General features: G+C 38.2%; 1 protein-coding gene across 1 annotated transcript in view; it reads right to left on the bottom strand.

Moving 5' to 3' along the window:
- Positions 1-22,492, bottom strand: part of LOC150090986 (NACHT and WD repeat domain-containing protein 2) — a 113,714-nt gene that overhangs the window by 38,500 nt on the left and 52,722 nt on the right. Inside the window, exons 5-6 of the mRNA XM_090379506.1 lie at positions 20,879-21,023; positions 19,002-19,227 (exon numbers count right to left, since the gene is read on the bottom strand). Of these exons, the coding sequence (XP_090235632.1) occupies positions 19,002-19,227; positions 20,879-21,023 (371 nt within the window). The remainder of the gene's footprint in view (positions 1-19,001; positions 19,228-20,878; positions 21,024-22,492) is intronic.

The raw sequence follows: 22,492 nt of genomic DNA, 5'->3' as shown, positions 1-22,492 counted from the left end.
AACTGGTAGCGAATATTCGAGAATTTGAAGCTGATTGAGCAGGGCAAGGTTTCTCAAAATGGAAAGTGGAATGCAATGTGCTATCATCAGCAAAACTGTGGAGAGGATTTGCGGTCAATCGAAGAAGATCATTAATATACAAGAGGGAAAGAGTGGGGAAAGAACTGAACCTTGGAGGACACCAGTATTATTAGAGAAGTTGAAAGAGAGAGTACCATCTACCATCACCCTCAGTGAGCGGTCAGTGAGAAAACTGGATAACCAATTACAAAAAGCAGTTGGCAAACCATAATATGGGAGCTTGTTTAGAATACCTTTATGCCAAACACGATCGAAAGCCTTTGAGATATCAAGAACAACTGCTTGTGTTTCACTGAAATTTTCCATTGAATTTGTCCATAAATGGGTAACATAAGCCAGAATATCACCAGTGGATTGAGACTGACGGAATCCATACTGGCGATCGTTAATAAGACGGAAAGTTTCTAGATAGTTTAAGAGTTGGCAGTTAATTGATTTCTCCATTACTTTAGAAAGAGTAGAAGTAATTGCAATGGACGATAATTGGATGGGAGGGATTTGTCACCCTTTTTAGGAACTGACTGGATATGAGCAAATTTCTAAGTAGAAGGAAAAACACCTTTGGCATAAGAAAGTGAAAAAAGGCGGCAAATAACAGGAGTAAGTTTAGAAGCACAAGTTTTGAGAACAAGTGGAGAAATACCATCAAAACCAGGAGTTTTCTTAGCATCAAGATTCGTCAAAATCCTTCTGACATCCTTTTGACGGAAGACCACAGGAGGCATTGACTGGAGCGCGCTGGGAATGGTGGGAGGTGTTTTACCAAGATTATTAATGCACGAGTTGGAAGTAAAATGGGATGCTAGCAGGTCAGTTTTATTCTTAGCTGAAGTGACAATAGAACCATCTGGTTTTGACAGAGATGGGCAAAAGTTGTGGCTAATAGCTTTGGAAAGAGACCAGAATCCTTGGCTACCATTAGAGCAAGAAGCGAGTTTCCTACTCTTAGCCTGTTCAAAATCTAGTTTGGACTGATCAATAACTGCTTTACAATTGTTGCGAGCTTTGGTGTAGGCAGAAAATGAAACTGAAAAATTGGAAACAAGCCTATTACGATATGCAACATTCTTCCCTTGAACAGCCTTAGCACATTTATTGGAAAACCAAGGTTTAGATAAAGGACGAGATTTTAAAGTTGAGTGTGGAATTAAGGATTCCATTCCTACAAGAATAATATCACTGACACGATCTGAGCAAACGTTGACATCAGAAATTTTCAAATGGTAATCCGACCAAGGAAAAGAAGAAAGGAAATCTCGCAGGTCATCCCATTTTGCATTCTTGTAATGCCAAACAATACGAGATTGGGAATAGCCATGAGATAGAGGCTCCATTGGAGAAGAGACAATCACTATGTTGTGATCTGAGATGCCTAAAGGACCGCTCACTTCGACCATGTACTTAGAAGGGTTGTTTGTGAGAAAAGGACCAAGCGTGTTAGCTGTATGGTTAGGATTGTCTGGTATTCTGGTAGGTAAATGAAGAATCTGTGCGAGGTCATTAGTAATTGCAATAGCCTAAGCATCTCGACCCGCTGTATCTGTGTGACTAGAAAACGAAGCTAGCTGGAGTAGTGAACATTAAAATCTCCAAGGAAAATTACCTTACTGCTAGGAATGTACGACTGGGGAAAGTCAAGTTGTAAAGAGAGGAAGTCAAAGAGTTCCAAGTGATTAGTGGAGTTGGGAGAACGGTAGAGACAACAGATGAGTTTGACAGAATGAGGTAGAGAGATTTTAAGCCAGAGGAGATTCCAAAATACCAAATTTATTATACGGAATATGGGAACGGACATATGCACAAGTACCACCTTTGAGGCGAGAGGAATACAGCGAATAATTTGGGCAACTGAGATGAGATTAGAACTGAGACCACGTATATTTGTGAAATGACTAAGAAGTGTTTGGGAGGTTTAAATCTTTTCGCAGATAAGTTTGCTCTGTTAGTTTGACAATTCATGGTGTATGCAATAGTAAGAAAAAGTTGGGGGGGAGGACATGCTGTATGAAGTAATGAAATTTTTGATATGGCGTACACATGGTAAGAATATACTCAGATCCTTGACTTAATGTGGCCTGAACAATGCCCCCCGCACTACTCGGACTCCCTCCAGTAAGTATCTGGCAGAGTAGAGGTAGCAAGATTATTATACACTAGCTGATCTGGAAGCTTCTTAGAGAGTGACCAATAGGTTCGTTCCGAAGTACTAACTAGCGGCCGGCCTGCGAACATCGTTTTAGAGCTGTACCCTCGAAATGTAAAGAAGTTTGGATCTCGCCATGTTGTTCATCATAACCTCAAAAGACATCCATCATACTGCATGATGGAAGAGATGGGTAATTGCTGACTAGTGAGGTCCGTAAGGTAATTAGTGTTAATAAAATATATTTTTATGCGCAATGCCATTATCTCTTAGTCAACTCGTGCTTGATATCTTTTAGCGAATATATTACTGGTTGTGCATATGCACTAAAAATATCATTAGTTCGTTAATAATACTTCAGAACGAAATAGTTTTTTTCAAGTGTGGTTTAGTAATGACCACTAGTCGTTAATTAACAAGTTAAGCAACACAGAACGCCTCTTTATTCGTGACTGCAATTTGAATAAGCGTCGTTTGCTAGAACTAATTAATAATTGATTCGTGATAAAACTTTAAGTAACAAACAGAAAAATCGATAAGATCTGTCTGAAATTATTTGCATATACAAAGAGTGATGTGTGTTTAGCCATGCTACATAATGTAAACTAGATGCATTTAAAACCTAGATGGAAATCGTCGTGGCTCATATTAGAAAAAACTCGTGTGGAATCAGTGCCGTTTGCTGGAAAACAGGGTGAAACAGCTCCCCAATGATCATGCAATAGAAAGATGGCGCCTGGTTGAGTTTATGATGGCAGGTTGAAGTGGCAGGGAGGGGGGGAGTATCAAGCGTTTTTGGCAAGGTAGCTGAATTTTAACCCTAGCATCCGATCCATGAATCGATTAATAGTTCATAATAGATGACACCTTAATTAGAATACCAGGAATTGGTCCTTCACGGAAATTACCACCAGTGTCCACCGGAATTTGCCATTTTGACTCCATGGAGATTGTGAATATTTTTTGGCAAAACTCAATGGATTGAATTCATTATTATGGATTGAATGGCAATATTTCACGTATGCTGTAATTTTTTTTTATCATAGGAATAAAATTCTTATTTATTGATATAAATGTCAAAATTTGGTAATTATATTTTAGCCCAACTTAGGATCTACTTTGAGCTCATTGTTATTTCTTATTTTTGTTAATGCTGTATTTGATTCATTAGTGAAAATCAGAAGCTGATTAATTATTTTTTTTTACCAGACAGTATTAAATTTAAATGGAACAAACAACTCCGACGATTGTGTATATTTTAATTAAATATTAAATAAAGTAAATCAATGGATATAAATACAGTCAAACCTCCATATCTGGCCACGTTAGAAGTTGAGCTTAAAGGGATCTTGAAATTTTCCCGTTTTCGGGTGGTTATATTATATCTTTATTTACAAGGTTAGTCAAAATTATGCATAAACACATTTGAAATGCTGTATTTCAGAAAGTTTATTGAGTGAACATGAACCAAAAATGGGTTTCATGTTCATAAAAATGTGATGCATTACAGACGTTATGTTACCTGTTAAAGTCTTCCAGTAGCACGCATACATGAATGGCATAGTTTCTCACATCACGGCGTGTGGTGGTGCACATATCAGCTGTAATTTTTCCTGGTTCCTGTTGTATCATCGCCAACAAATCCTGCAAATTTGTGATTTATGCAGAAAAGTCTAGGAAAGTGAGATATTCAAAAAAACATCCCCCTCCCCAGGAACATATCCATCTTTTGCGAAATCCACTATTCAGATAAGCATAAATACACTGAGTGATCACTGAATTATGACCACTCTATGAAAACTGAATGTCACACGTTGACCACGTGAGGTACGAGAGTGCGCAGTTAGTCGACCTACGTAGCATAGATAAGGTGTCAGTGGTTCTGCAGGTAGTAAAATTCCGAGCGTGATGGGTAAAAGGAAGGATTTATCGGACTTTGATAATGGTCAGATTGTGGGTGCTCGACGAGTTGGTGCCTCGATTTCCCAAAAGGCTGAACTGGTGGGGTGTTGGAGAGCCGCCGTAGTTAAAGTGTACCAGGAGTGGCGTCAAAATGGTCAAACAACGGCCCGACGGCAAAACTGCAAAGGTCAACGAAAGGTTGATGTTAGAGGTAAGCGCCGGGTCCGACGACTCGTGCTGGCGAACAGGCGCAGCACCTTTCAAGAGTTGACTACCCAATACATGGGCCAACCCGGAACATTATCTGGTATGACCATACGTTGCACGCTCGCACGCATGAGCTATACCAGCAGACGATCCCTAAGGCATCATCTCCTAACCAAGGTTCATCGGCCTAAAAGGCTCGCCTGGTGCAAAGATCATGCAAGTTGGACGTTAGAAGCCTGGAAGGAGGTGTGCTGGTCGGATGAGTCACGTTATTTACTCCACACCGTGGATGGTCCTTTAGAATTTGGCGTCAACAACATGAAGCTCTTGATGCATCATGCATGGTATCAAAATTGTCGGCCGGTGGAGGCGGCTGTATGGTGTGGGACACCATACAGCCGCCTCGTTGACCTTTCGTTGTCTCACTCGCAGGGACTTGGACCCCTTGTGCATGTGGAACAAAGTATTAGTGGTCTCGGCTATCGTCAACTGCTTGCTGACCGTGTACACCCCGCTATGTCACACTTTTTTTCTCGAATGGCGATGGTGTATTCCAAGATGACAATGCGCTGAGTCATGGGGCACTTGTTGTGCAGGAATGGTTTGAGGAACACAGTTCTGACTTCCAGCATATCAACTGGCCTCAAAACTTCCCCCGATATCAATTCCATAGAGCACTTGTGGGACATTATGGAAAAGCATATCAGGCGTCTGAATACACCAATCACCTCCATACCTGCATTGCTAGCCACATTACACACAGCTTTTTTGGCCATACCTCCCGAACGCTTCCGACATCTTGTTGAATCAATGCCACGTCGGACAGCTGCTATACTGAGGGCAAAAGGAGGACCTACGAAGTATTAGGTAGGTGGTCATAATTCATTGATCTCTCTGTGTATTATAGTGAAAATGTGGAGTTTACCGTCCCGTTCCAGAAACACATTTCTTATTGTAGGAATTGCATCATTTACTAACAGTCAAGGTAACTCTATCCGTCAACAGTATAGTTGAATCTGTTAGGTTCATTTATCCCACAGGAGAGTCCCATACAAAAACTGATCCCTGGCAGATTAACATCTTTATGTAGAGTAAAGCAAGGATTTTTGCTAGCCTAGTAAACACAGCTGTCACGGTTCGAATGATCATGATCCTAATTACGCATGGGGAAACACTTAATCAAAAGTTTCAGAGGGTTTAGTACGATGGTGATCATCAAATCATGAAACGGGCAGTCAGATAAAAGTTCACTATTTCCATAGAGTAAAATGGTGATATGTTCAGTGTAACAAAAAACCAGCGAAGCGATGAAATAACAAGCTGCAGTGTGTGTATGTCGCATAAATTATGATCTGTTGTTGAATAAAGATTGATTATGTGAGATACCTGATAATACCAAGCTCCAGAGTACAATCTGGACAGCTCGCTGCAGTTAAAGGAAAGCGTGTTTCTTTCCTTGCTGTACGTGGACAACTGCATGGGCATGGGTTTCTATGTACATAGAACCACAGTGTTAATTCCTTCTAAAGAAGACAGCGAGTACAGATAGAATCATGAACATGGAGTGGACTTTAGACAAGTATGTTATCCCGCTTTTCGCAGATCAATCCAAGTTTTCTCTGCAAGTTGATAATTGTTTCTACTTCACTCCAGCTAAATACATCAGTTGTGTCGCCAGATTTCAGGACGACGCTACACAACCGTATAATCATCACACAGACTTCATTACTGGTTCAAATGATGAACCTTTTCCATCTATATTGACTGGCAGCACTGTTTCATGACATTAAATCTGAACGCACATCATGCACTGCTGATAAAGTCCCTCATTTCTTCGTGAAGCGCCTCAATTGATAGCCTTTATCCTCAGCTCTACCCGTTTCGTTCCATCCTCTCTCAAAAAACGTTCTCCTACCCCACATAACACGCTATCTTCTTCCCCAATTACAATGCGTCATAAAACACCAACCAGCCAACATCTTCCGCAATTACTAAAGCAATTCTATTATGCACTCCCCAATACTTCAACTGTCACCAACCATCTACCACTCCAAACTTCAATACTAAATATATTCGAGTTTAGAGTGGAAATTGAGGTTGAATTTGATAGCCTAAATATTATAGCTCTTTTGAATCTGTTAAACTTCTTCCATTTAAAATGTGACGTCTTCACTTTTCTGCAATCACTCCTACGTAATAGATTAGTGTACTTCACTTATCGCATTGCGATGATAGAGGTACACTGTTCTATTATTTAAGAAAGTATATCTCCCCATCGCCTGATCTACACTCGATCTATCCATGCAGACTTGCCTCAAGGGACGTTTTATCCCGGCTGCTGCTTACCGCTCTCCTTATTCCGTATGTATGCACCATAGATGAGGTAATTACCTGTTCCGACGAAATACCACCGTCATCCGACATAGGCGTAATCACGGCTGTCATCCGCAAAAAAACTCATAGCTCTCGATCTTCAAGTGTCTTCAACATTTCGGTATAAGCTGAATCCAGAAATATCTGTAATTAAGGTGTTCCTCTTTGAAACAGGCTTCCGCATTTATACCATCCTTACTGGATGGTGCAGTAACGTCAAATGTGACAAACCACAAAAATCTTGGTGTTGTTGTTGATATGGAGGTTTGATGGCGCATAGGCTACTTTGGCCATAATGCGCCTATTCATTTATTATAAAAAGAGATGAAAAGGTTTCATAAATTCAGAATTGATTAAAAAGTCCTGTTTGCTTTATGAAGTTGAAAAATTCGGAAATATCTGCATCATCTCCAATGAGATTCTCTAAAGTTATTGGTTTACGAAGATTAACCAGTGATAGTAGGGTTGAAGTTCTGTCTTGTTCATAGTAAGGGCAGTCAATGAGAATGTGTTTAATACTCAGATTTATATTACAAAGTGAACACTGTGGCGGGACATTCCCTGTGAGTAAATAAAGGTGGGTCAGATATGTATGGCCTATTCTTACCCTTGAAAGGACTACCTCTTCTCGTCTTGATGTGCGGATACTGGAGCGCCAAATTTTTGGATCATGTTTAAATTGAAAGAGTTTATTATTAATTTGAGAGTGCCATATTGCTGTCCATTTTGACAGGCATGCAGCTTGAATGATTAATGCATAATCTGATGGCGGAACAGGGATATCAGTTAAGTCGAAGCTAGTTGGATTTTTTTGCGGCTTTATCAGCCAGTTCGTTGCCCAAAATGCCAGAATGAGCTGGAATCCAGCAGAAGGTGACCAGTTGACTGCGTTCTTCAATTTGTAGTAATATGCTTTTTATTTCATCTAGAACAGGGTGTACTTTATCTAAGGGGTTACATAAAGCCAAAATTGAGCTGAGGGAATCAGTGTAAATAACAGATTTTAAAGCACAGTCAGAAGAGAGATTCTGTAAAGCTAGTTTGATTGCATATAATTCAGCTGAGAAGATACTGAATTCAGATGGCAAGGATGCTGAAATAACGGTATTTGGAAACACTGCAGCCGCTCCGACGTTTGAATTAGATTTAGAGCCGTCTGTATAAATTGGAAAAAAGTCAAAGTATCTTTGAGTGTGAGCTTCGTGAAGTTGTTTGATATTTGATGTTTGTAAAATGTTCTTTCCCCATTGAGAGAGGTAAGTGTCACAGGTCGGTATAGGAGGTGGAACCCATGGTGGTTGAGTACAAGTTCTTGTCTGTTGTACGGAAAGGATGGAAACATTCCAAATTTGCATCAGTTCAAGAAGGCGAAGACCAGCTGGCTTTACTATGCTTGGTTTATTTCTGAAAAGGTTTTCTAATGGTGGATTGAACAGGTATGACTGAGTCGGATGCATGGCACAGCTTTGTATCTTGACAGCATACTTCAATAACAGTGTCTTCCTACGTAAAGTTAGTGGGGGTTCATGGGCATCAATGTAGAGACTATGTGCTGGTGATGTTCTGAAAGCACCGAGTGAAAGTCTCAAGGCACTGTGTTGAATTGGATCAAGCCAGCGTAATGCACTCAATCTGGCTGAATCATAGATGGGAGCTCCGTAATCAAGACGGGATCTGATTAATGCCCGATATAGCCGAAGCAGAGATGTACGATCTGCGCCCCATGTTTGGGAGGATAAAGCTCTGAGTATATTTAACTTTTTTAGACAGGAAGTACGTACATTTTTTATGTGGTCTATAAAATTTAACTTATTATCAAATGTTAATCCTAGAAATCTGATGCTATTAGTGACCGGGATGGAGACATTATAAATTTGAAGTTCAGGATCCGGATGAAGTTTGCGCTGTCTACAAAAATGGATGGCAACTGTTTTCTGCTGCGAGAGTCGATAGCCATTGAGGCTGGCCCACTGTTGTATTTTATTAAGTGATATCTGTAGCTGTCGTTCAATAGACCTCATGTTTTGGGAATGGCAGGAGATGGAAAGATCATCTGCATAAAGGTAGGTCTCAACTGTATTTGGAAGCTGATTGGTGATGGAATCTATTCTAAGAGCAAACAAAGTGGCACTCAGTACTGATCCCTGTGGTACTCCTTCTTCCTGTATAAATGTTTTAGAGAGGGCATGTTGGTACTGAACTTGAAACGATCTAGTACGTAGGAAGTTCTGGACAAATATAGGAAGGTTGCCTCGCAGACCAAGAGAGTAAAGATCACTGAGTATGCCATGCCGCCAGGTAGTGTCAAAAGCCTTCTCGATATCTATTGAAACCATTACAAGATGTTCACGTTTAACAAAGGCATTTCGAATGGCGAATTCAGCCTTGACCATAAGATCTAAGCATGACCTATTTTTACGAAAGCCATATTGGCTATGGCTCATTAGATGTTGTGACTCAATGATCCATACGAGTCTTCTGTAGACAATTTTTTCAAGGATTTTGCTCAGACAGCTTGAGAGAGAGATCGGTCTATAGCTATAGGGGTTAGTTGGATCTTTTCCAGGTTTTAGGAATGCCAAAACAGTAGAGTGATGCCAAGAAGTTGGAAAAACATTTTCTAAGAATATACGATTGTAAAAAATCAGAAGCAGGCTTAAAGCTTTGTCATCGAGATGTTGAAGCATGACATAATAAATCCCATCTGGCCCGGCAGCACCATTTTGGGCTGTTCTAATGGCATGCAGAAGTTCAGAGTGTTGCAGAGGTTTGTTATATGGAAGAGTACGTGCGGTTTGAAATTTTATGGCATGCTTTTCTCTAGTTTTTTTAATTCGTTGGAATGACGAAGAATATGCTGATGCCGCTGATATTTCAGCAAAAGTATTGCCCAAAGCATTAGCAATATCTAAGGAACTAGATAGATCTTGCCCTTTCCAGGAGAGGATTGGAGAAGGTATAGTAGGAAACTTACCAGATAACTGTCTAATTTTTTTCCATATAGTTTTCGGATCAGTGTTTCTGTTAAAGGTCGATGCAAAACGGGTCCAGGATTCTTTCTTGGCTTGCCTTTGTACAAATCGTGCTTTTGCTCTTAGCTTCTTATAATTAATGAGATTGTTTGTGGTTGGACATTGCCGAAATAAATTCCAGGCTTTGATTTTTGCTTTCTTTGCTTTTGTGCATTCGTCATTCCACCAGTAATTATAATGCTTGCGACCAGGGGGATTTGATAATGGTATTGTGTCCTTGGCCACTTTTAGGAGATGTGATGTGATGTAATCTGTTACATTGTCAATATTCTGGAGCTGGATTTTTTCCTCGTCAAGAGAGATTGATGATCGAAATTTTGCCCAGTTTGCACGAACAAATTTCCATTTCCTGCGGAGTTTGTTTGGAGGAGACTGTGATATTAAAAAATTGCATATGATTGGAAGGTGGTCACTGCCCATAGGATCATTTAAAACATACCACTCTATGGTTGGGAGGAGTATTGGAGAACAAATTGAGAGATCTATTGCTGAGGTGTGTCCAGTTGGGAGTTGTATGTGAGTGTGCGCACCAGTATTGAGTAAGGTGAGGTTTTGTGACTCTAGAAAGCTTTCAATGAGTCGACCACGTGTGTCTAGTTTAGGACCGCCCCATAAGGGGGTGGTGTCCATTAAAATCCCCTAATATACAGAGAGGTGGAGGTATCTGTATGAGTAGATCTTCAAGATCTTTTAAACAGTAAGTATGGTTTGGTGGTAGGTATATTGAGACCAGTGTTATTGAAATATGGAGAGTTATATGAACAGCAACAGCTTCTATGTCAGTTTGAAGTGGAATATGTTTAGTTGGGATCTTTGAATTTATTAAGATTGCTACACCACCATGGGCAGCATTTGCTGTATTACGATCTCTTCGATAAAGACAATAGTTTTTTATTGAAGGAGAAATTTGCGAGGTTAGGTAAGTTTCCTGAAGACAAAGGGCAACTGGAGAATATCGGTTAATTAGATCACAGATATCATCTGTGTTGCAACGAAAGCCTCTGCAATTCCATTGTAAAATACAAGGCATTATTTGTGTTTTATTGATGGAGATGTATCTGACTGCTTTTTGAAGGTTACTGGCTTATGACGTTCTAATTTAGATTTATCTTTTTTGGAGAAAACTGGCCGACCTGTGTCCATTTCTTCTTCTGCATGGAGTTCTAGAAGGGGATCTTCCTGTATGGGTGTGCCATCTGTGTCCATGGTTGTATCTTGAAATTTTTTTACTACATTTGTGTTTAAACTATGAGATATGGTATCTATGACTGGAGCAGGAGATGCCACTGGTATTGTCAGAGGAGTATTATTTGCCTGGTCAGAGAACTTGGATTGTTGCTTAGAAAGAACATTTCTAGCCCAGTCAGAAATTGATTTGTTAGTGGGAACTGTTACATCAGTTTGAGTGGAGACTGTCTGATATTTTTTTACAGCATTGGCATAGGTCATATTTTTGGTTATAGTAGGAGCTACTAATTTTCTCGCTTCTGGGTAACTTACTTTGTTCTCAACCTTGTATTTTACTATTTTTTTCTCCGTTTTCCACTTTTCACATGTCTTTGAATATGCAGGATGGTCACCTTTGCAATTTGAGCAGGTCATTTTTGTAGCTGTACAGTTACTTTGTATGTGATCTGAGGATCCACAATTAGGGCAGACAGGAACTCCTCTGCATACAGTTTGTGAGTGGCCATACTTTTGGCATTTGTAACACCTTAAAGGGTTTGGAATGTAAGGTCGGATGCGGCAAAGTAAATAACCTGCTTTTACAGAGGAGGGTAAGTTGGGTGTATTGAAGGTGAGAATAATATTTCTTGTAGGTGTCAGTTGATTATCTTTTTTAGTCATTATTCTTTTTGCTTCAATTACATTCTGTCCATGCAGTTCTTGGGTTATTTCTTCATCGGTGACATTCAGTAAGTCCCAACTGGATATCACACCCTTAGATGAATTTAGGGTTGTGTGTGGAGATATTTTAACTGGAATGCCAGCAAAGCTTGTGAGTTGTAACAGCTTCTCGGAATGTCTGTGGTTGGTGGTTTCTACTAGTAAGTCTCCTGATTGCAGTCTCTTCACCGTCTTGGGAGATCCTGCAATACCCTCCAGATGTTTTTGTATTACAAACGGAGACAATTTATTCATGGGCTGACTAGTAAGGGAGTGGATGATTAAGAATGACGGGCAAGGTTGCTCCATCCGATCAGTCTTTTGTCTCTTTGGATTATCATTCTCAATATCCTTATGGTCTGTATTATCCATGATTGCTCCTTTTAGCCCTTGGCAAGTCGACTTACTTGCCAAGATTTCCGGCCCCGCCACGGGGAGGCAGGAGCAGTGCCGCTAGGAGGCCAAGCGGTTAAAGTGTTAGTTGATTAGTGACCTAGAAAAATGAATAAAAAGAAAGGTGGCTTTTCTTTCTCTGTTCTAACTTGTGGCTTTTCAAGTGTAGAACGGTTTTAAAAAAATAAGGCTTTAGATAAACGTATAAACTTAAAAATAACTTTAATCGCCTTTGAAGAGCACTTTATAAATCTCACAAATATCGCTTGGCCTCGAAATACGCTTGGCACCCGGGGCCAAATCTTGGTGTAACTTTCGACCTAAAGATTTGGTTCAACAGTCGCATTGACTTCGTACTCTCCAAACAAATGCCGCTGCACTGGATAGCCCGTCAATGTCTCCTTCATGTAACGGATGCAAAAACCACAATAAGATATCTCTAAACCGTGGTGTATTCTACCGTTTTGTACGTCGCCATAATATGATCTTCTTCTATATGAACCTCTTGTCTTCTGAAACCCATCTTCGCCAGTGAATACTGGATTCTGAAGTGGGAAACTCACAAACGTCGCCTTCCTCCCCAACAGAGGACTGCTAGCATGGCCACTCAGCTTAAAATCCTGTGACTGCCTCCAGTTACCTGCATGAGAACTTCAACTACTGTTAAAATGCTAGTTGGCAGAATCAACTTCTTGGTGCGGAAACATATGCAAGCTCCACTACCTACCCTCAAAATCACTCCTATCCTTAAGCTAAAAAATAACAGGTTCAAGATCAGCGACAGATATTTTCCTGGTTAGGTACTTCCCATAATGAAATTCCTACAAGTGATCAGGATATAAACTTACATCAGATCGCAATTACAGTCATTTGCTGGCTGAACTAGTTCCGCTGTTTTGTTGACCCTGATGGTGGCCTCACTTGCCTTTTGAGTCTGCGAACGACACCTTTCCTGCGCATTGCTCAAATATGTAATATCCAACACTTTCGAATCTGTCTTCTTTTGTAGGTGATCAGAAAATAATTTTATTCTTAAAATTCCAAAAACTAAAGGAAATTACCTCTCGTTTGTTCACATCTCATCAAATAGCATTTGCTTCAGATTACTTATTGTGTGTACATTAGCAGTATGTTCATGTAGTTTGCTTATTTTAATTAAGGAAGTTATCATCCCTTGTAGGGATTAAGACCAGGAGAAGAGTGAGAACGACGTACGAATTGCGATGTCAGCAACTGAAGCCACTTTTGTTTCTGGTGAAACGGATTCGTCCCCGGGTGTCCTTACATTGGTTTAAAGGTACTTAATCATTTACGAAATGTTTTATGTGACTATAATTATATTATCATAAAATACTTTTCCTTTTTGTACTCTTCGACAGCCCCAAAGAGTTCGCAACTTCATTGTTAATTTGCCAAATTGAACACTGGAGAGATAAGTGATCCATGAATTTTTATGTCATAATACAATTTATAGTGATATTTTACGATTTTTCCTATCTTCTTTTCTAAATACACTTTTTTTCACCCTGGCAGGATTCGAATGGAATATCTGCTTTACCTACTAGTCAGTTCTAGAAAAATATTTCGCGTGACCCTTTCTTAAACAAGTATATTGACTTAGTAGCCCAAGTGTATTTTAAGAAGTACGTTCAATAAGTAATTCTTTGATCTCACTTATAATAAGATAGCTTATTGGCAGTAAACGTAACATAAACCTAACATGTGAACCCTCAGACATGAGTGTTTAGGGTTCACATGTTAGGCACCTAGTGTCACAAAACGTTGCAGCCCCAAAAGCCCTTGTTCCTGGTGCATTATAGCCCTAGATGTTTTTGCGCCATTAAAACAAAAATCCAATCCAATCCAATAGCCGTGTGCTTTCTAAAATGCATGCATTTCATTGCATTTTGGTAAAAATGTTCTGTACTCTTCAGAAACAGAAAAATTACAGAATTTTTTACTTATCAGTATATAGTAATTATTGATTACTGCATACACTCACTGGGCGAAAAATTAGAAACCTTTTGCAGTTGGCGTCAACAGATAATTAAATGTAGAGTATGCAAATGTAAGTTGTAGCATGACATGATCACAGGTTCATTGGCATCAGATGAATACTGTACGCTTTGCTGAGGCTTCTTATTCGATCCGGTCATGGAGAAGACAGTGATCTTTTGGATTTCTAGAAAGGTGTTGCTGTGAAGTGTCTTTAGCAGGAACAACAATAGAGAAAACAAAGGAATGGTGTGTCCAAAGCAACCATATCAAAATATACAATGAGTGGAAGACCAAAGAATGTAGCTCTAAAAGGAATAAATGGAAATGGGTCTTTCTTAGTTTGAATAATTTAGAATTATGTAGTCGAGTATCTATACTAAAGACACCTTTTTTTTTTTTTAAACAATCGAAAATTCAACTGGAGTATTACCGCCAACGTCAAGGCTGGACTGTGGAACAGAGAAAAAAGATCATGTGGTCTGACCAGTCTCGATTTACACTTTTTTGCATCAGTGGCGTGGACTTCATGAAGTCACATATCCAGACCGTTTCTTATCCGTCCACCACCCAAGCGGCTGGAGGTGGTGTCATGGCATGGGATATGTGTGCTGGTGGTACGGATGGATCTGCTTAAACCGTTAAAAGGTTGTGTCCTCCAATGAATATCTTTCTGTTGTAGCAGATGAACTTTTCATCCTTACCCGAATTACTATGGATTCTTTCAAACAAAGAAACTATCCAGCGTGAAAAAGTTGTATCTAAACGGTTCAAGTAGCATTCCCAAAATTTCCATCACCTACCTGGTTGCCTAATTCTCCAGATTGAATCCAAATGAGAATGTCTGGGGTATGTTGGAAATGGCAGTTCGACTTCGCAATTCTCTACTGGCCATAATACAGTAGCTGACAAGTATTCAGATAGAAGAATGGTCAAATCTGGAGCTGGACTCCCTCAGACACCTAACGGAATCCATACCACGGCGTATACACCTTGGCTATACGTCATTTTCAGACAAATTCATAAATGCGTTAAGTCTAAAATCGAGTTGTTTTCACATGACCTATTCTCAGTAATGGATTTTCATAAAAATTTGATATTTGAGTCATCTAGAAACATTTTTGAAGCCACCCAATTTATTAAAATCGGATTCATAGAAATTCTACTTCGTTTTTATACCAAATGAGGTCGAAAAGTTCTGACAACGGAGTATAAAAGACAGGTGCAAAAGTCTGTTTTTTAATGAATTCACCCAGAAGTTCAATACATTCATTATATTTAATCTTCAACGGGTTTATTATATTTAATTATATTTTATAATATATAATTTATAATTTATTGTTATCTTTAATCTGCAAAAAGTTTAATACTTCAAAAAAAAAAATTCTTCAGGTTGGCGTCAAACCAGGCTTCCACAGCTGCTTATAGCTCTTCATCATCTTTAAAATTAGTTCAACGAAGATGAGAATTGAGGTTTCGGAACTAATAATAATCATTTGGAGCCTGATCTAGGCTGAACGCGGGAGGGGGTAAATTATTCAAATCCCTCCTTCGTGAATTTTAGCCTGTAACTTGAGCTCTGTGCATGAGTGCATCGTTATGTAGAAGCAAAATCCAATGACCCAGCTTTCCTCCCTTTTTTCCTGAGTTCAGGCTTTTAACTTTTACATATTATTCCTCTGCTGTTGTCGTTTTAGATGCAAGTTAATCATTTAATAGCAATCCTTTTGTATCCCACAAAATTGAGTTCAACGCTTTTTCAGCTGATGGTTGAGTTCGAAATTTTCGGGGTTTGGAGATCTCTTTTGCTTCCACTGCATGCTTTCTAATTTGGATTCACGATCAAAAAAACGCAACCAAAGTTCATCACTGGTTTCATCATCATATAGCAAGTCACCAAACAGGATAAAAAGCTATCTGGATTAGCAAGGGCCCTCGTGGATAGTATAGTTGGTAGAACTGCCGTCAAGGACTAACCGCGTTAAGAATTATTTTCTAAGCTGATATATTAGTGTTAGTAAAACACCATGTTGGCCAAGTGTAAGTTTTGGTTGTATTCCCCCCCCCCTTTTTTTTTTCAGGCTAGGCTATTCACCTTGCTTGATGCCCAGACTGGCACTGCAAATCATAGTAAGGGAAGAACTAATGGGACTTAAAATACTGAGCAACTACGAATAAAGCCTAACAGTTTTATCGTACGATTAATATAACAAAATGATTTTGTATTATTGGCGTACGATAAAAATAATAGTCATTGAATTTCATAAATAAATAATTAAGACTAACTCTAATCTTCAAGAAGGAGAGAAATCATTTACGAATTGCAGTTGATTCTGCAGATGCTGTCTCTCTCTTTTTTTATCCCCTCCTTTCCCTACTCCCCGTTAACGCTTCTTGCTGCTATGTCAGCAGCACTGGAATTTTCCTCTAAATTTGCATGTTATGATAAATTCCTTGTCCTTCTCTCTGGAAACCTTTCATTTTCTCTCTGTTGGATCTATAGAGCTTATTTTATAGCGATAATAAAGTTATTAATGACGAATTTCATAATTTTAATAATCATTTAGATCATTTAGATAATCTGATATACGTAGAAACCGTTACCATGGCAATTTCTCATTACTTCCATTTTAGTAATGCTTTTTTTGTTTGTCTTTTACAATTCGATAATCGGATTGTGGTTGTAAATTATTTTACATTGAATATTGTAATTATCCCACATTTTGTTGGAATAATGTATCAGTCGATCAACCTTGTAAAGGTCACTAATTGTTTATAGAAATGGATTGAGAGATAGTGTTAAGTTTTACCAGAAAAGTTAGACAAAAGGATTCTTCAAAGCTGTTTGAAATAACATGGAGAAATGCTGATATCCTATTTATTTAAATATTATTTAAGCAACATGGAATAATTAGATAGCGATTTTCATACTAGATGGCGCCACAAGAAAACTTTTCTTACATGAAAATATTCTATCAGTACACGCCCAAACTTTAAAAACTAAATAACAAAAAATGCACTTTAAAAACTAAATAACAAAAAATGCACTTTAAAAACTAAATAACAAAAAATGCACTTTAAAATATAAATAAAAAATGCATTTTAAAAGATAAATAACAAAAAATGCACTTTAAAAACTAAATAACAAAAAATGCACTTTAAAAGATAAATAAAAAATGCATTTTAAAAGATAAATAACAAAAAATGCACTTTAAAAACTAAATAACAAAAAATGCACTTTAAAAGATAAATAAAAAATGCATTTTAAAAGATAAATAACAAAAAGTGCACTTTAAAACTAAATAACAAAAATGCACTTTAAAATAAATAACAAAAATGCACTTTAAAAATAAATAACAAATGCACTTTAAAAATAAATAACAAAAAATGCACTTTAAATCAAATAACAGTAAAATATGAACATAATTTCATTTTACATTGGCAAAATGTATATAAAACCGGCAGTCAATGACACTTGAAACCACCACGGGCTACTTTACAGCAGTTTCCATTATCTGGCCCCTATAAGTGTTAGAATGATAAACGAGACACCCCCAGGATTGATGTTATCTTAGATAATTTACCTCTTCACTTATCACTGAATAGCTCGATGAGAGACGATATCGAAAGACAAGATCTCTTATGGTTTCCAGGTTTCCAGCAATATCGCATTACCAGTGTGGCAGTCACAAAATCATTCAACCTAACAGAGAACAAGCGAAGAGTGCTGACTAATTGGATATAAAAGACTAGTGGTATGCACTGCTGCTTTTTCCAACTTATTTAAGCCTCTGGGAATGATCGAACAAATATTTCTCAGAGACTGGACAGTACCTACTTCATAGTTTTAGTTTAATTCTCAGTGAGGCAATATACAAAGATCAGTTCCTTCATTACAATAAAACAGTAGCAATTTTTCCTTTAGTTAAGCTGCGGATTCAGTTAACGACGCAGATTAAAACCCCCTTTGTAATTCGTACGTTTAGACTGATGCGTATTCACTGCCTGCCAATTTATTAGAAATGCCTAACTGAAACAAAGCGGCCCTTCTAGTACAAGTGTTTGCATAATAGAGCAATAAAATGAATAAATAGTAAATACATTTCTGTGTTTATTTTGGGACCGCTACATAGGGTCATTTTGGTATGTGACTTTTAGAACGTATAAAGATTGATAACACAGTAAATTAAGCGTACACAATTGCTGTTTGGGATCTTAGGGGCTCATTGTGGGAACCGACTGGTATAAGTTTCCATAAAGAAGGACATGGAAATCAATGGAAAATTTTTGATTTTTATACAAAGGGCATGGTCTCTCAGCTGTATTCAGCATGGTAGAATAGATAACGTGTGAGGGGATTATTGCAGGGTAGGAATAGATGCGTGCTTGCTCGAACTATCAGAAAATTTTTTAAAATTTTGCTATTCCCGTAGGATCGGATCCACAAACGCATTCACATACACGATATAGTGGCGCCTATGTCGTATGGTCTTAGTTGTTTGACTCCATTTTTTCCCCCTTTTATATTTTATTTTTATAAACAGGATTATTATATTTGCCACTGTAGTTGATGAAATATCTTCCAGTGAATGAAACTTATTTAATTTCCTGGAGATCCAGGTAAAAACGGACAGGATGAATATGGTTGTCCCTGTCAGTTTGTTGCGTATATATGAACAGCTTCATGAATTTTGGAGGGCTAAACGGGGTAGCGCTGTAAAATTGTAACCACTGACCATAAAAAGGAAAATTAGCCTGCGGCTTCTGTGAGACTACCAAAGAAGTTGCCTGCTGTTTTTAATATGATTAAATCAATCCTATGAAGTATATTTATAGCATAATGATGAACTGAATCTTTTTACGTGCTAAACTTATCTGCGTGTTACCACAAGGCACGGCCAGCCTACCAGTTACAAATAATTGTTGAAGGATTCTAATTAGTGACTAATTACTAACGATTGCGTATACAATAAAAAGTCTTACTCTACCTGACAATGTTTGTGGTTTCAATCTTTGCAGGCAGTCTTTCGTCTCTCAGGTTACTTAACAGATTTTGAGCCTCGGTATCCACATTCCTACCAATGACATCAACAAAGTTGCCAACTGTCTTCAGATTGGTCATATCGATGTTGTTTATGTGTCGAATATATGCCAAACAGTGATTCCTGGTGTTTGACACGCTCAGTATGCCATTTATGACCTCTCTCTCTGTTACTAGAAGGCAGTAATAAAAAAAAAAGTTTTTAGTGATTCGTTAAGAATAAATTCACAGTAAGATAAAATCTAATGCAATTCATGGACTCTTAGAGTAATAAATGATAAACGATTTTTTACATGAACATCTGTCCCAAAAAGTAACTTTTCTGTGTGAAACAATTATAAATATAAAAAAGGATTTTTGCCTTTATGTAGAAAAATGTAAAATCTCATAAAAATCCAAGGTCATATAAATTTATCTCTCACTCACTTTTAAGTTTTAATGATTTTCAGTGACCAGATCATTTAAAAAGATATAACATTATGAAAAATCGTAGTAATTTGGATAGTCTGATCATAGGAAACCATTCGAATTGAAAGAAAAATGAATAGAGTGTGGGATGCCGTTGGCTGTTTATGAAATATATTTTTTATTTGTTATTTTTTGTTGAATTTCAAGTAGAATAAGAATTTAAAATATTAATTATGCGATATGGTTTCTGATTTAAAAATTTCACATCAAGTTTAATCAATCTTTACTTTGGGCATGGTTCTCATAGAAACACTCCGTTTTGGGGTCAGATTAGTCTGTTCAAATAATAATTATTATTCAGCGCATGCACTTCCATTGCATAATTGTAAAAATAATAATTTGAATACGAGAAGTGAATTTCAGTTTTTTTCCAGAAACATTAAACAACAAAAGAAATTTTACATCCACAGTAGTTTCACTCCTGGAGGGGAGAAAAAAACACACGAAGGAAATGTGTGAAGGGCCTAATGAAATGAGTATTTTAAAGTTCCAGTTACTTTAAGCTTTAATGAAGTTTTTCCTAAGAAGATGTTCACTCATTCCCTCAGATGTTAAGTATTCCAATGAACAGTAATACTAATATCTTAAAAAAAAGCATAATGAGAGACTGGACCGTCTGTTTCCATGAACAGTTGAAACATGAGAATGACAGATTGCGTCATGAATGTTTAATCATATAATCATTGAAAAGAAAGATAGCTCATTATTATTAACTCTAAGTTGACTTCAGATTTATTTTGTGTTTTACCAGTTTACGCATACGAGGAGAGATTTAAAAGTTTCTAGCCTCTTAAAGAAGGAATGCTGGAAAATTGTGAAAACTCATTTATTTTTCAACACAGCCCCCCCCCCCCCTTAAGTCAACACTTTCTGGCACGATCCACTATCTTTTGTAATCCTCTCAAATAAAATTCAGATTTTGGCTCAAACCAATTGTTGACTGCATCCATAACAGAATTGTCACTGTCGAATTCTGGCCTTTTAACTCCTTTTTGAAATTTGAAAATAGTCCGATGGAGCCAAATCTGAAGAGAGGGCGAATCCACAGTCACGCATTGTTGTCTGAGTCACAAACGCTGTGGGCGCAAGTCCATTGTCTTTGGCCAATTTCCCACGCTTCTTGAGCTTCAGTTCTTCGCGGAAATGAATTATCTCATTCAATCTGCAAAATGCACTAAAGTAGCTACGACTACATAATGATAAATCAATGGAATTAAAATGAAGTAATGATGAAATATACCAGTTTCTCATAATTTCTGATTTTCAAAGGAAGTTAGTTGCAGTTAATACATCACAAAGAAAACACAACTCGCTGTGTAGGCAGAGAGAGAGAAGATTTTTACTTTATGTACTCACCAGCCATCATATAGTTATGCGTTGCATCGTCATCCATTCTTTGAGATGAATTCAAAGTTTGAGCAGATTTTCTGAGGAGCTTCTGGAGTTTTGCTAAAGTGTCCCACCAAGTTGCTTGATCTTGAGCTTGTAGCTTCGGTGCCCTCTATCAGATATATGTAATAAAATATTTGTTTATTATATAAATATATAGCATCCTAATAATAAATTACACTGCGCTACCCAGAATCATAGGACACTTGTAGTTATGAACAAAACATGTATTTATTCAAAGACATTAATTGCAAGAAAGAAATTTAATGTGTTGAAAAGTTAGGAGAGGACATTACATAGTGATTTTCCATGATTTTACCTCTCGAAATAAGGCACTATTATACCACATGAGTTATTTTTATTATAACACTGTTATACAATGTGAACTCGAGATAAATTTCATGCGTTGCAGAAGTTTTTCTATCAATTTCCGGTATAAAGCTACCAGAAAGCTAGTGGTAAGTGCTCCACTCCTGCCCTCGCACGAAGCACAATTGGTTGAATTGCCATCCTCCCTACACCGGTGGAAAAGACCTGGGTTCGAATCCCGTTGATGACATGAGAAATTTTATGTGTCTTTTTCACAACGTGGTTCACTTATTTGGTGTTGGGCTAGGGTAGCATGGGTTTTTCGTCCAGCAAACAGACAAATCGAACACAGAACACACGCAATTTACAGACAAAATATATACGTCTCAATATGGTCTAAGACCGTGCAACAACAGCTTCACTCCTCTTTTAAAACATCGCCAGCTCCACTGACGAAGGGCGATGAACTTGGCCTTTCCCTAATTCTGTGTGTGGGCGCCTCCGTAGCCAGGTGGGAAGGAGCAGCAGTGCGCAGCACACGCTTCTTGATTAGACCGGGGTTCGAGCCCGTCACCACCAAATACGGAGGATGCGGAAAGGTCAGGGAATGACCACCGCATATCCCGGAGCAATATGGCCTTAGTTGCTAATGCTCCTAAAAACCAAAATAACTAACAATAACAAACTAATTCTGTGTTCCAAATCACCACAAAGGTGTTCGGGACAGAGAGCTGCACTGGCCCTTGTAATGTTCCGACGTTATTCGCCTCAAACCTCACATTCACAATCATTGTTTTGTGACATGCAGCGTTTTCTTGTTGGAAGATGTAACGGCAGCTCCATAAAACTGTCACATATAAGGCACACAGAATTGTTCATAACATTAATGTAAGACTTAGCTTGTATTTTTCCATGCACTGCGACCCAGTGGATCTAGTCCATACCAAGTTAAAATCCCCAGATCATGACACTATCTCGACCCAACTTCACAACTGAAAGAATGCAGCCAGATAATAAGCGTTCTGCGGCATCTTCCATATCCAAACATGTTCATCAAACTGAAAGAGCGTGTAGCCTATCACGCCGCTCTACAGGATCGATTTCTGTTGCTCTGCGTTTCAGCTTCGGTGTAAGTTGCACTAACTATGCCAGTCGATAGTGCATTTGTTTTTGTTATCAAAGGTTTGTGGACTGAAGCTGTTTCATGGAAATTCATGTTATTCAGCTTTCTAAATGTCATGGAAAGAGCTGTAGGTTTACTTGCAGTTTACC

The sequence above is a fragment of the Mastigoproctus giganteus genome, chromosome 1 (genome assembly GCF_048544385.1).
Source record: "Mastigoproctus giganteus isolate SK-2022 chromosome 1, ASM4854438v1, whole genome shotgun sequence".
In the NCBI taxonomy this organism is placed as follows: Eukaryota; Metazoa; Arthropoda; class Arachnida; order Uropygi; family Thelyphonidae; genus Mastigoproctus; species Mastigoproctus giganteus.
The sequence above is the reverse complement of the archived record's forward strand: the minus strand, read 5'-3'. Positions and strand labels throughout refer to the sequence as shown.